A 15,434-nucleotide genomic window follows, 5' to 3' on the forward strand; every position below is an offset into this window, starting at 1 on the left:
TATCGTGTGTAACCCTTTAAGCACCATATCCTGTGCCAACCACTGTGTAGTTGGAGCTGAGGCAACAGTGAATCTATTGGGTGGGACTTGGCCCTCTGGCTCCTCTATTGTATATACAGAAGAAAAGAACTGGTTAAGCACATCTGCCTTTTCTGTATCCGCTGTAACCATATTGTTATTATAACTCAGTGGGGCCACACCCTCAACCTGCATCTTTTTACTATTAATATACTTAAAAAACTTTTTGGGGGAAGATAAAACACCCTAAATATGAACCCCAGAGGTCTACTGAACAGTTTGACGCCCACTGTACATAGGTTTATAAAAGCACATGGCACTTAGAGACCCCCCAAATATACCTTGTGCACACTAATTTCATGGCTTATCTTTACCTAATTCATAAACACATGGCAGTTTTATGAGGGGTAAAAGCTGCAAAAATGTAGGGTGACCCCTAAAACCCTATATTTTTGGAAAGTACATTCTGACAAATCCAACATGGGTAAAGAGTCCTTTCTACACCACAGTACCAATCTGCAAAGCTTTCCTAAAATGAATGGTTTTTATGACATTTCAGAAAATCGCATAAAAATGTTGCAGTTTGCTGCATTTATCTCACACAATTTCTTGCATACAAAGGCAAATCACCCCAAATAGGAACACCAGAGGCCTACTGAACAGTTTGATGCCCAATATGCATAGATATACCAAAGTTTGTGGTGTGTACTGAACCCAAAATTAAAATAGTGCATATGGATTTCTCGTCTGCCAACTCAGCTTTTGCACAGAGCCCCCTGACAGCATATTATGTGCCGTAACACCCCCTAACTATACAGAGACCCCAAGAAAACCATATATTTTTGGAAAGTACACATTCTGAAGAATTTAAAATATAGAAAGTTATTTTTGTACACCAAAGTTACACATGGCAAAACTATGCTAAAATCAGATCAGGAACACTAATATAGGGATAAAAATGCAATAAAACCACAAAAATTGTGCAAATCAATGAAACAACAAAATAAGTCACATGGCAGCATAATTGGTGGTCAGAATATCTGAACTTATAGTCACTCTGTCAAAATAAACAGTTTTTAGGGGAAAAAAAATTGAAAAAGTTTTTGTGAGTTTGTGTATAAATGTGCACATGTAAAAGTTGTGTGTATATAAGTGTGCAAAGTGGGAAAAAAAAAACCTGTGCTAAATTGTGTGTTGTATGTGTGTGTAAATGTATGTAAGTGTGTGTAAAAGTGTGTATAAATGAAAATAAAATCGCACTTACCTATCCTGAAGATCAGATCACTTGCCTGCCCCTCAGTGCTGCAGTCCTCAGGAGGAAGTAGGTGGGAGGCGATGCTGGGGGGGGAAGGAGGAAGCAGTACAAGCAGCAGATGCGATTGCGTCTGCTACTTGTAGGACAGTCCTGCAACAATCACATCGCAGGACCGACCCCCCCAACGCCCTCAGCTTTTTGTCGAAGGAGTTGGGGGCACATCTGTCTCTGCACCGGCGGCTTTTGCCACCGGTGCAGAGAGAATCGCTTAGGTACCAATAATGTAGGTACTACGTTGTTGGCACTTAACTGCTTTTATTAAAACAACGTAGTACCTACGTTGTTGGCAGGGAAGAGGTTAAAACAAACATAAAATCTGAGAAAGTGAGAAGAGGGGGGAGCCTGGGGGTAATAAAGCCGCCCAGAAACAGTCGGGAGTTTAATTTAACCAAGTTCTTTCCAGCTGCGCATATTTAACTCTTAAATTATCCTCAATAAACAGAAGACACAGCCAATATGAATTAAGTCTGCTGCCAGTACTATGCATAATATCATATAAGTAAAAAAGCAACTGTAGTGTATATAGGGATCCCTGACCCCCCCCCCCCACAGCCACTCGGGTAGAGTATGTTAGGGAAAGCAATTTAAACATTTAGGGCACTGGTCCAAGACACCCTGGTAAACACCAAATAATCTCTATGGAGTTGAGTAGACCCTACCTATTTTGGATTTACCTGTGCCTGCTGACATGGTCAGTTGAGACACTCTGTCCATTGCCCCTTCCCACATTTCATCATTGAGGTAGTTCTATTCTCACTCTGTTTCCATTTTCCTTCACTTCTGCACAGACATTGTGCTGTGGGGGGGGGGGGTCAGGGATCCCTATATACACTACAGTTGCTTTTTTACTTATATGATATTATGCATAGTATTGGCAGCAGACTTAATTCATATTGGCTGTGTCTTCTGTCAGTCTAACATTGGTTCCTGTGCCTGTGCTGCAAATCTAACATTACTGATTACTGATAAGCTGAGCCTGATTGCACAAGGAACCAGTGAATTGGTCCAATAGGAAAAACATAAGGGCAAAGGCTTGATATGATGATGTAGACATAGGAAGTTCTCAGCGTGTCAGGTGGAAAATAGGCCACTCCAATCCCTTCAGAAAGCTAATCGTAGAGATATGAAAAGGACTGATGTAACAGGTATAAAAAGTAGCTTTTACAGTGCCCTTTAAATTTTTTTTATGGAAAATTGATTTTTTGACACGCTGAGAGCATTGTTGATGATTTAAGATTTGGACATTGAAGGTGAACCACCCCTTTAAGTCTATTGTGTGCAAGTACACTTCTAGAGTTTTTTCAGAAAGCCAAATTGGTGTCTGGGGAAATTGGGATGGTATTTGGAATACTGTTTGTACCACTCTGAGGGCATTCTGTCTGGACCAGGTAATTTTCCCGGTGACAATATGGCAATACCTACTGTCATTTTATCCATAGTAATATGTTCTTGGAGTGGGGCCCCTTCATTTGGGATGTGGGGAATCTCTGTACCATTCAGAAAGGATGCCATTGTGTGGCTGGTTAGGTCCAGAAGTACATTATAGAAGTTTTGATAATACCACCCAAAACATTCTACTCTTTCAGTTTCATCTGAGGTCATGGTATTATCTCCTTTCTGGCCCAAAGAAACATTAAGGTGATTAAGTTGTAATAACTTGATTTAAAGGCAGCATAATTTTTGTCCTCAGACTTATAGGAACTGCAGAAACGGCACAGGACTCCAGTGAATTGGTTGAACCAGCGCACTTAATTTCTAAATCTAATCTAACTCACTAAAATTTATGCCCCAAATGTCACTGTTTCACCGGTCTATTTGGTGGTGTTTAACTGTTCTGTCTTTTACCAGAGCAGAGGTGTAAGTGGAACTGATTTAACTGCCTCCAGTGGTAGCTAAAAACCATCACCAACCCTCCACTACTAACCTTATGTCCCCCTGTAAGGAGTCTTACATATCTGCACAGCTGCTTAGATTAAAATCTCCAAATGAAAGCATTACATTGTGTACACAATAAGTTCCCAAACTGGGCTGGGGGTGCTAAACAAATGGGCAAGTAAAATTTTACTGTGTATTCTCTGCATATTGACTTGGTCCCTTTAAAAATGTCTAGCTTTTCTTTTTGATTAGGATAGTATCCCTTGTTCCACTAATTACATGGATCTTATATTTAATTAGTAAATACTATTTTCATGGAGCTTTTCTCAGACTTTTCTCAGGGTTAGCATTGCTAAGAGTGCTTTGTGAAGGGCCAACTAACAGCTTGCCTGTAATTAATTGATAATGATGTAATAACTTGCTTTGAAGAGGTTACTCAGAACTGTTTATTCAGTTGCTGTTTTCAGATTTGATATAGTATCACAGACATCTGGGATTGTGGTCTGGGTGGAATATTAAGCATATACTTATTTTTTGTCACTCAGAACTTATGAGGAATCTCATGTTGAGGATGAAGTTCAGCAGATCACAGTGGAAGTTGAAGCTAGATGTCCAAGTGCTCTACAAGTACCTCAAGAGGAAGAGCAAGGGTAATAAAAATGTTGTTTTTACACATTTTTAATTGTTCTCCTCCCCTCCCCCAGCAGTGGCACAGCAAAAGAGGTGCATATACATGTATTTTTCTTTCACACAGACATACCCAACTCCACAGATTGAAATGAAACCATGATAGTCTATCTATTTTTGATGGAACTAGTTTCCCAACTACTTAGGCTCACAATGTAACAAAACCCCTCCCATACCTTGTTCCATTTTGAAGAGATAGATTCTGGGACTTTCCATGCAATCTGTGCCTACCCACTATGGAAAGCAGATAGACCTAGTCCTAGAATTAGTTGCATTACACTGTAAAGTTAGGGGGGGTTGGAAATTGTTTATCAGAGTTTAATTGCTTCCCTTCAATTTGTGCAATCGGGTATGTTTGTGAAAAAAAAATACATCAGGTATTTAGTAGTTAAAGACAGGGTCAGTTGTGTACCTATTTTAAGAAAAGACTTGACACAAGCCTACTGAGGAGGAAATTCCAGAAGTTGCAAAAGAACTTAATATATGTGTATATATTTATGTATTTAAAATAAAAAAAAATGCAGACAAGAAAAGTGACCCAGTAGAAGAAATAGAAGAAATTAAGGGGTGTAACATCGTTTAGGAAGGACAAAATAGTTAAAGATCATATGTGTGTTGGTTAAATTTAAATCCTGAGGATAGTGTAAAAAGGTGAAGGAAATCTGTTGATGAAGGGTGTAGACAGGTATTGATTATTATTGGTATAATTACTTTTATGACAGCAAAATATTCAGAGTACACTTTAAGTATACAATTATATACAAATACTGACTGATAAAGGAGGGTAAATGGACAAAGCATCACCTAAGAAATTATTTTGTTCGTCCTCATATTTTCAACTATGGAGCATATCTCATTTTTCTCAATTCTTGCCTTGTAGTGCTATGACAATAGGGTTGTCTGACATATTTTTTGAATCATTGCTTCTTTTAGAGAGGCCTCTGGTTGCTCTGGTGGGACTGGGCCAGTTGAGGAAACAGGAAGTCAGCGGTCAGAAGAAGAGGATGACGTGCCTGTGACAGATATTTATTTTGTAAGTGCATTTTAAACTAATAGAAGGAAGGTGGGTTTAACCCTTTAAGTGCCAGAAGAATTTTGCATTTTTTTTGTGCATGAAATGCCAGACGGATTTTAAACTTTTTGTGCTGTCTCAATTTAGGTTTATTTCTTTGGGGGAATTTTTAGTTTTCCTAGTAAAACTATACATTGATTTTATGAGGAGAACCTGAGCTTTTAGATCTAAATCTGTTTTTGTGTATTTCCACATCTTGGCAATATTGCAGAGGAAAAAGCAGCAGGTTTTGTCAGTTTTATTAATATGGTTAGAGAAGGAGAGGGACTAGTCAAAGTTGAATTAACAGGGTTAATGGTCATGCTGTCAATAGTAATGGTGAAAGGAGGAGAATGGCTAGGTTTGGGTGGGAAGACCATGAGCTCTGTTTTGGCTAGGTTAAGTTTAAAGAGGACCTGTCAGTTTTTTGCATGGAAGTGTTTTCAAATATGGTACACATCATAACAGGTTCTATATTATTTTAAAATTACTTGCTAAAGACACTTTTTATAACTTACATAAAAAAAAGCCGCTGGAAATCGCCATGTTGTAAAACTGGTGTGTCTCTCTTCTGCCCTTGCGCTGTGCGCATCTGAAATCTCGCCCATGCTCAGTGAATCATGCCATGCACAGTCATTTTTAATTTGACCCCAGAAATTTAGCACAGGATAAGACAGGCAGCGATATATTTAGAGACAAACAACAGAAGGGGTAGGGTTTCTCAAACAATGCTCGGTTCTTTACTCACACTTTCTATACTGATTTGTAAAGTGTGACGTGAAAGGTGCACAAATCACATCACACTTTAGAAATCATTTACCAATCTGGGTTTGAACATCACTGGTTATTGAAGGGGAGTCTAAATATATGTGGATGTCATCTGCATATAAGTGATATTAAAGACCAAATGAAGAGATATGTTCTCCTAAAGAGGGAATGTACAGGGAGAACAGCAAAGGACCAAGTATAGAACATTGAGGCACTCCCACAAGCTGAATGGGGGAAGAGGATTTGTTATAAAAAGCAAAAGAGAAGGAGCTGTTAGAAAGATAGGAAGAGAACCAGGATGCAGCCTGATCCCAGATACCCAGAGAACAGAGAATTTGCATAACAGAATGATCAACGGTTTTAAAAGCAGAGGATAGAATCAGAACAGAGTAGTGTTCTTTGGTCTTGGCCTTCTGGAGATCGTTTGCAAATCTACATAAGGCTGTCTCAGTGGAGTGCACTGGCCGAAAACCAGACTACATAGGATCCAGCAGATTATGGGTGTAGAGAAGGTTAGTGATACAAAAAAAGACAAGACATCCAGGAGTTTCAAGGCTAGGAGTTCCCTCATAGCATTAGGTACCAAGAAAAAACATCCTAAATATGAAAGTCAAGGGTCCACTGAACATTTTAATGTCTATTGTGCAAAGGATTACCAAAGTATCTGGACTTCAGAGTCCCCAAAAGGAAGTTACTGCATAGAAATTGTGATTCAACACATTTACTGCATTTTTGTGGGGTAAAAACACAAAAAAATATGTTGACCCCCCCCCCCACAAAAAAAAATAATATATTTTTGGAAAATACACATTCGGGTGTATTTAAAATGGGTAACTAACCCTGAAGTTGGTGTAAAGTTATGGGGCAATGCTTATTTGCTGTACTGGTTATTCCTAGAAAACCATTGCTCTAAACCAGTGCTGTCCAACTGTGGCAGCCCCACCTGTCTGGCTGCTGTGACCGCTTACCTTTGTGTAAGCTTTAAATGGAATCAGTACTGAGATTAACTGGCCCCCTGCATTGTTCACATCTGAGATTCAGGCTGTAAGTCCCTGTATTGTTTAAACATACAATCCCTGTACTGTTCATAACTTTTAGTCCCTTAATTGTTCACACTTCAGACAGACTGTAGGAGCAGTGCCAGAATTGTTTCACTGTATGCACTGCCTGCCCTATGCTGCCTGTGTGTATGGCGCACACAGGCAGCATAGGGCAGGCAGAGTATGACACACATTGGCAGCATAGGGCAGGTAGAGTATGCCATTATCTGCCTGTCCCATGCTGCCTGTGTGTGCCATACCCTACCTGCCCTGTGCTGTCTGTGTGTGCCATACTTTGCCTTCCTTATGCTGCCTGTGGGAGGTGAACCTGGCAGGAGTTTGTTCTGGGAGTTTGTTAGCAGTTGGAAATAGTCGTTAAATGGTCCATAAGGTGTGTAATTATATGCTGGGGGTTGCTGTGCTATCCACAGGGGAGGGGAGGCATATAGATTTAAGGGTGTCTCTTAATATAACATAATATAATTCTTTCACATATTAATGATGGGTGATATCCCCATAGTGAGCACCAGCTATTTGGGTTTTTGCTGTGCTTCCACCATTAATGTGGGTATGGTCTTAAAAGCTCTTGTGATAACATGGATGTGGTTTGAAGTAGGTGTAGTTTAAAAAGGTGAGTGGTCAAAACTGGCTTCCATTAGCGGCCCTCCACCATGTAGGCCAGAAAAATTCTGTTGCTCTGTACCACCCTGTATATCGGGCAGGAATTATTTTTTTTTTTTTGGACCTGGTGAGAACTAATAATGCTAAACTTATCTCTAGTATATGGATGGGTGAGTATTTAGGGAACAGTGATCATAACATGGTATCCTATCAGGCAACCTAAAATAGAGATAGAAAAGGGTATTACAGCAAGAAGTAAAAGAAATCCAAAATAATTTTTTACATATGTAAATAGTAAAAAATTAAGCAAGAAGGGGTGGGACCCATATTATCACAGGGGGGTCAGTTGGCTGATGAGAACAGGGAAAAAGCAGACATCTGAACTTTTTTTTCATCTGTCTACACAAATGAAGTGCTAAGGTTTCCTTTTTAATAGACCCAATCCTAGTAATATAACTACTTATGCATAGGTCACTCAGGAAGAAATTAAAGAGAGATTTGAACATGTAAATGTAAACAAAGATCCAGGACTGGATGATATTTATCCCAGGGTATAAAACGAGCTTAGCTGTGTGATTGCCAAACCTCTTCACTTAATTTTTAAGTATTCATTGAGGTCTGGCATGGTGCCGAGAGACTGGCAAATTGCTAAAGTGGTGCAGTTATTCAAAAAGGGTTCTCAACCTGAACACTGTAGGCCTGTTAGTGTGATATCGATGGCAGTAAAGCTTTTTGGAAGGTGTAATAAGGAATATGATACTTGAATACATTGCAAATCACAATATTATAAGTGTGCCAGCATGGTTTTATGAGAAACCGATCTTTGCAAGACTAATTTAATTGCCTTTTATGAGGAGGTGAGCAGGAACCTCCACTCTGGGATGGCAGTGGATGGCACCTACTTGGACTTTGCTAAATGATTTGATACAGTACTGCACAAAAAGTGATAAAATTGAGGGATATTGGCCTGGAACATAATATTTGTACTTGAAATGAGAGAAGAGTCATAGTAAATGGAACATTTTCTAATTGGACCAGTGTTGTTAGTGGAGCACTGTAGGGGTCAAAATCCTTGGTCCTTTGCTTTTTAACTTGAGTTAATGACTAGAGGTGGGCATTAAAAGTACTGTTTCTATTTTTGCAGATGATACTAAATTGTACAAAACTATAAAATCCATGCAGGATGCTGCCACTTTGCAGAGCGATTTGACAAAATTGGAAAACTGGGCAGCACAATGCAAAACGGAAAATGAGGTTCAGTGTTGAAAAGTGCAAAGTTATGTACTTTGTTAGAAATAATATAAATGCGGGTTACACACTAAATAGTAGGAGAAATCCTTAATTGAGAAGGATCTGGGGATTTTTGTAGATAACAATTTGTCTAATTCCAGGCAATGTCATTCTGTGGCTACTAAAGCAAACAAAGTGCTGTCTTGCATAAAAAACAGCATTAACTTAAGGGTTGAAAACATAATTTTGCCCATTATAGGTCTCTGATAAGGCCTCACCTTGAGTATGCAGTGCAGTTTTGGGCTCTAGTCCTTAAGAAGAATATTAATGAACTGGAGAAAGTGCAGAGACGTGCAACTAAACTAGTAAAGGGGATGGAATATTTTAACTATGAGGATAGTCAAGTTTGGGGTTTTCTCTGGAAAAGGGCACTTGCGAGGGGACAAGATTACTCTATACAAGTACATTAGAGGGGATTATAGACAGGGTTGTTTTTTTCCCCCATAAAGACAATTAGTGCACCATAGGCCACCTAGATTATAGGAGCAGAACTTTCATTTGAAGCAGCATAGGTGTATTATTATGGTGAGGTCAATGAGGTTGTGGAATGCCCTTACGAGTGATGTTGTGATGGAAGATTCTGTTAATACCTTTAAGAATGCCTTGGCTGATTTCTTTAACAAGTATAATATCCAAGACTATTGCGATACTGAAATTTACAATTAGCATTGATGTTTGGATATATAGTTTGTATATGTGAGTGTATAGATGGGTCGATATGGGTTTATGTATGTGTGTTGCAGTTTGTTTGGAAGGGTTGCACTTCATGGACTGGTCTTTTTTCAACCCAACTTAACTATGTAACGATGTCCTGTTTTTGTCCTGCTTTTATGCTGTATCAAATCAGGGTGTTCCAATCTCCAGCCTGTCCTAATGTCAATGTCTTTGTTTCTCAAAAACTACTTGGACAGTTTAATTTTTGGTACAGGTGTGGGATCTCTTTTTGGTACAGGTGGGGATCTCTCATCCAAAAGCTTGAATTACAGAGAGGCCATCTTTCCATAGAGTACATTTTTTTTTTTTTTTTAAATGCTTACCTATTTCGTCTATAGTAATTAAACAGTACATTGCACTTGATCCTAACTTAGCTGCATAAATCTGTATTAGTGACATAAGTGTTTTAATGTTTATGGGTTTAGTAGACTGAAGGTATGGCAATTCAAATTATAGAAGGATCCCTTTTCTGGAAAACCTCAGTTCCCAAGTATTCACCATAATAGATCCCATCCTCGTATTACTAGGCTTTGGACACTTGTCAGTCATTCAGGTAGAGTTTTAGCACTGGGAGAAGTAAGGCTATATTCTTACTATAGAAAGTGTACAGAATGCTTCTATTCAGTTCTTGCTAAACTGAAAATCCACCCTATTTAATAATTCTAGATGGTAATTCTAATGCTAGAAATTCTTGTTTCAGTTTGCGTAAACTAATTATGGCACATTCTTTTGGATGCTGTACTAAGAATGGATCAGTGCAGGTGACATATAAATCAAATGATGGTGTTTGTATTCAAAATACAAAAAAAACATACTCATTGCACTGGGTTTTACTCACTTTGCACGCTGCCCCACAGGTCAGAGCTAAAGAATCTGCAATTTCTGCATTAATACAACACTACCTGAAATTGGCAGCTCTGCAGGAGTGGGCAGGGTGGGAAGTATGTTTATATGGTCTTTATAAATGAAGTCCTAGTGTTTTTGTAATGGATGGTTTCGGGGATTATGATTCATAGCATACATTTTCCACAGCTTCATTATTAAGCCCCTATAACTGGCCCCGTCTGGTGGAGGGACTATTGTGTGTGTCTTTATTTGAACTATGTGTGTTTTATTTTACGCTCACAAGAGGGCTAATTTTGGCCCCACAGACCCAGGCAGGAGCTTTAGAGTGGGGTGGGGGGGGGGGGATGCTTGAGATGGCAGCCCTTGTGGGCCCAAAACACCTAAGTCAGCAACTGATCACTCACAGTGTGCCCTGAAATCTCTGTAATTATAATATATCAATGGACAGCTAAGTCCTAGCACTGGTTAGAGTTTGGTAACTTTGGTAAAGAAAGCAAAAGGAGCATAGTATATCACTCTGGTTTACCCTAAAGAGATACTGTCCTGAAGTAACATGTTTCTTTCAAAATGCATCAATTTGTAGTGCTCCTCAAGCATAACCCTGTACTGAAATCTATTTAATAAAAAAAGCATATCAATTAGGACATCAGGCAAGCAATAATAGCTATTTCCTAGAATTAGAACCAGAATTCCTCCTGAATTTTGCTTTGCTAATTTGCAGTCTTCATTTACTGCTGTCTGCAAATTTAGGACCATCTGATTTGAACTGAGCATGGCCTTAAAACAAGGGACAGGTTATGATCTGTGTGACCTATGTCAGTGAGTTACTAGAACATTGCCACTTTCATAAACGTCTAGATATTGCCACTTTCATTAAATTACCTTCTGATATCATCAATCATCAAATTACATAGTGCCTCTATGTTACACAGCCCTTTATTATAATGATATACTAAATGGGACTGTAAATACATTAACATGTTTTATTGTTTGTTTACCATTGGCTTTCCACATCACTCCACTTTCTCATTCCTTTTTTTCTACCTTTCATCTGCACCTTTCTCTTTGAATTCCTTCTTGCATCAAGTTCGCAGATGGGAGATACTGGGTGTACTCTCCCCGCCTGAGACGCAAGAAATCCACATCCACATCTACTGATTCTGTGAGTGAGTAGTGCTGTTGCCTTAACTCCTTTATTGCCAAAGGGGGTCTGCAACAGACTGTAGGGGTGGTACGGAGATTAAGTGTGAATTGAGTGATTTTTCATTGTAATCATAATGGTAAATTATATCTTGCAGCTAAAGATTTTATGTAAACTTTGCACAGCACCTTTGGTTGCACAGATTGCTATTTAGCTCCTACATATATTATTTCTCTTCTTTCTCATTTTTTCTTACTTTGCTTCCGCATGGCCTATTCTTCTTACCACTTTCTCAGCCTCCAGATGACCGGAGCTGGGTGTACTCCCCGCTCCACTATAATACTGAGGTACAGCCTGTCTCAGATGAAGAAAGTGACAAAGTAAGTGAAAGCAATCGACATGTTAATGTATTTGGTATAAACAATATATTGATGGTGTCTGGTCACCATATCATTATTTTATTTATGAATGGGAAATTAGAAGATTCTTTACAAATTTTTAAGAAACGTGAATAGGTTTTTGGGAAATCTTTCATTTTCACTTTATCAACAATGCATGTTGAATGGCTGCTGTTTTACTTTCAACAGATAGTAACTTTATGCTGCGCAAGCAATGCCAGCAGCCAGTTTTACTAACACACTTTGTCAGCAGTGATGATTTACTAACCCTCTTAATTAGGACTTTTATTTACCGCATTGGCACAGCATTTTCTACCCAGTCATAGCATCATGCACCCAGTGCTTTAATAGTGTTACAACAGACAGGCCTAATTGTATTTGTCCGCCAGGGGTTAACTTTAGAGGTTTTGCACCTTGTTTATTGGTAAATAAGCCATAAAGACTCGGTCATGGAGCCTGAACTTGGAAAGGCACCTGTTCTAGAAACACTGAATGGTTGATTAAGGACTTTTTTTGTGTGATTTTCAGACTGTGCGTGGGCTTCATATTATCGCCCCGATAATTTTCATACCATGGCGATCAGTCATTTAGTCGATCAGACAGGTTAAAAAGTTTGGTCGGATAACGATAAAATCTGTGTATTGCGTATCTTTCATGATATCCTTAGGTGACTTACAATGCATTTCCGGGACGTCACTTTCATACAGTTGTTCTCTACCAATTACTTCATGTTTAGAACATCCTCCGATTTGTTATTTTTAGGCCTTTATCCTACAATTTTAGTTGAATCTTTTAGATCATTGCATTTAAATGTACGATCAATATCCGAACATTTGTCAGAAGACAACTAAAATGTGAACGTGTATGGCAACCTTATATCTACCATGAGATAATCCATCTCTGATGGGCAGTAAGCTGGACTGAATTGTCTGCATCTTCCTAGTTACTGAATGTTGTTAATAGGATGATGTTGAAAGTGGGTCTCGGTACTAACCCTTGAATTAGATGTAATAGAACAAAAAATGGCTTCAGTAATATTACCTGATAGTACTCATATCCTTAAGATTCTTAAATTAATATGTTATCTGGCAGTTTGCTGGTATGCGGTTAAATGTTTATTCCTTTAACAATTCCTTTAACAATTTTTTTTTTCCTCATAGTAATCACACTATGCAGATTCCAGATGAACAGAGAATGTCTTCTTTCGGCTTTGCATCATATCTGTCAATGCTGCAGTGAAGAAGAAAGAAGATTGTGCATAGTTTCAAACAGCTGAGTGTGATTTGTCTACACTCTATACAATAACATGCACTATATCTGTATTTATACCAATAGCCTCTCTTTACCATGCATTCAAAGTTATGCACACAACAAATCCATGGGTTGTTTCTGTTCCAGTTAGCTTTTTAGTCCTCATTGCACTGCACTGCACTTGCAGTATGTAGGTTTTTGTCTTGCAGCTAAACGGTGTCAATAATTCGTTTGTACCATAGTTTACATATACTTTACAATTTCCTGCTGATTTTATATAATACTCTTTTAAATAGACCTTCATGTGACTTAGGCTGAAAATTATTTAGATATAACTCTACCTACATTCCTTTTTGTAGTTTTAGATCTGTGAATAATTAGGTGTGTGTACTTTTCAGCTAATAATGTTAAAACTGAATTTCAGTAAGATTCCAAAATGCACAAGAAATTTAGAAGAACCAATTAGAGACAGTTAAGGTAAATGCTATATTTTAGAATATATTTATTAAATATATATTTTACTGTGTATTGAGTTTACTTTGAAGTAGCATTTATTAATCTGGGTCTTTATGGCCCAGTGGGTGTAAAATAGGGTAATGTGTTAAAAAGCTTAATTCTTTGTGTCTTTCCTGATAAACTTCCTAAGAAACCTGCAGTCATGCAGGTTTTCTAGGAAACCAAAGAAATAAACTGTTCTGCTAGGAAAGTAAAAACAAAAGTCTGTCACCATTTGAGAGCTTTCCCCTCCTATGAGTTGAGCTTTGGAGTGGCAAGGTAATATAAAGCTCAAATGAGGCATTCTCTGCTGTTAATCTTTTGCAAAGGCAGATGGAGTGTTCCCTGGATACTCATCATGCTACCAGTGAGCCGGGCTTTTTAGATAATGAAAAATAACATAATTCTCCGTTTACTGCATTGCATTTTATCATGACAAAATTCAGTTATTTTACACCTTTAAGCTTGGTGAAAATGTCTGACCCATCTGCCAAGGCATGCCTTTTTAAAAGTTATAGATATATCTTAATTCCAGGTGTTTTTTTTATTTATATTATTTCCATTCTTTAATTAAGAATCCAAAGTTGCAATAACAAAATACAGGTATGGAATCTATTATCAGGAATGGCAAAATTTAGGACTTTAGGTTTAGGTTTTCCATGGTATCTTTATCATTTGGATTACTATGTCTACAAAAAATGTGAAAAATGTAATAACCCAATGCTTTGGAACATTCTACCATTAATATGGAATTATGCAGATTAGGTAGGGTCAAGGTACTACTTGATTACTAGAGCAAAAAAGGATTTTGAAAGTTTACATATAACGGATAACAAATACCATACTTGCTACGCTATACCAGAGGCAAATAAACAGCCTACGTAGTTCAATACACAATTTATCTACAGTTGCTTAATATAGTTCCTGCTAGTAGTGAATCAATAGGCTACAGGGATTTGGATTTAAATGTTCCGACAATGAGGAAATTAATTTTCAGTAGAGCCCCACCAGTAAGGGTCTGAGATGGAACAGATTCCCAAGATGATATTTTGGCTAACAGTACTAACAGTAGTCATTGCTGATCATCTATGGGGGTAGAGATTATCTTGGGATCCCTGCTGTTACATTTTTCAATATTCCATTACCATTAATTAATGGAAAAGAGGGCCACTGAAAAATTGAATTGCTCTTTGGCATTTTATAATTGTTACAATTTCTCTGTGTGTGCCGTTTTGTTTGCAGTTACATTTTGTCTGGGGGGGGCGGGGTTGTTTATTTTCTGACTAGTATATAAAGAAAGAGTAGCTGCACCTCCCATACTTGTGTTAACCTTAAATAAATGTTAACAATATTTAGCTAGAGGGATAAGAAAAATGGAGATAAAAATCTCCGGATAACGTGCAAACAAAGTGTTTATATATACAACAAACCAAACAAATTAGGAGACGCCTAAACAGGTGTTCCTCAAAAGACTTCAGTTATATGCACCATTACCCAATTATATCATTAGGTCAATTGGCTGTCAGGAAATGAAGTGATATAAAGATTAAAATTTAACCTTTATCAAATTTTAGAATAAAACCAAAATAATATCCCTAGAAAAAAGAAACCCCGATAAAACTAGCAGGGGGGTGAAAGCCAGTCTGAATAATAGTCATAGAACATCAGTTGCTTGCCTCTAACTCGTTCATGCTAGCAGAAAACATTGTTGCCGTTATGTTAACAAAGTAAATTTGTCGCAAATTTTTTTTTCCCAGCTCCAGCCTTACAGTGGTAGGGAAAGTACCTTGGAGAATTCGCAACAATTATAACAAATCTTATCTCGCATCCAGCCTAACAGTGGTAGGGAAAGTACCTTGAAGAATTTGCAACAACTGTAACAAATCTTCTCTCGCACGGAGAAACACCATGCCTTACTGCTATT

General features: G+C 38.1%; 1 protein-coding gene across 3 annotated transcripts in view; it reads left to right on the forward strand.

Moving 5' to 3' along the window:
* Positions 1-14,829, forward strand: part of pip5k1c (phosphatidylinositol-4-phosphate 5-kinase, type I, gamma) — a 59,413-nt gene extending 44,584 nt beyond the window's left edge. Inside the window, exons 15-19 of one of the 3 annotated variants that reach the window (XM_018091058.2) lie at positions 3,754-3,858; positions 4,829-4,928; positions 11,313-11,387; positions 11,663-11,746; positions 12,925-14,829. In XM_018091058.2, the coding sequence (XP_017946547.1) occupies positions 3,754-3,858; positions 4,829-4,928; positions 11,313-11,387; positions 11,663-11,746; positions 12,925-12,927 (367 nt within the window). In that variant the 3' untranslated portion in view covers positions 12,928-14,829. 3 annotated transcript variants of the gene reach the window in all.
* The last annotated feature ends 605 nt before the right edge of the window (positions 14,830-15,434 follow it).

The sequence above is a fragment of the Xenopus tropicalis genome, chromosome 1 (assembly GCF_000004195.4).
Source record: "Xenopus tropicalis strain Nigerian chromosome 1, UCB_Xtro_10.0, whole genome shotgun sequence".
Classification (NCBI taxonomy): domain Eukaryota; kingdom Metazoa; phylum Chordata; class Amphibia; order Anura; family Pipidae; genus Xenopus; species Xenopus tropicalis.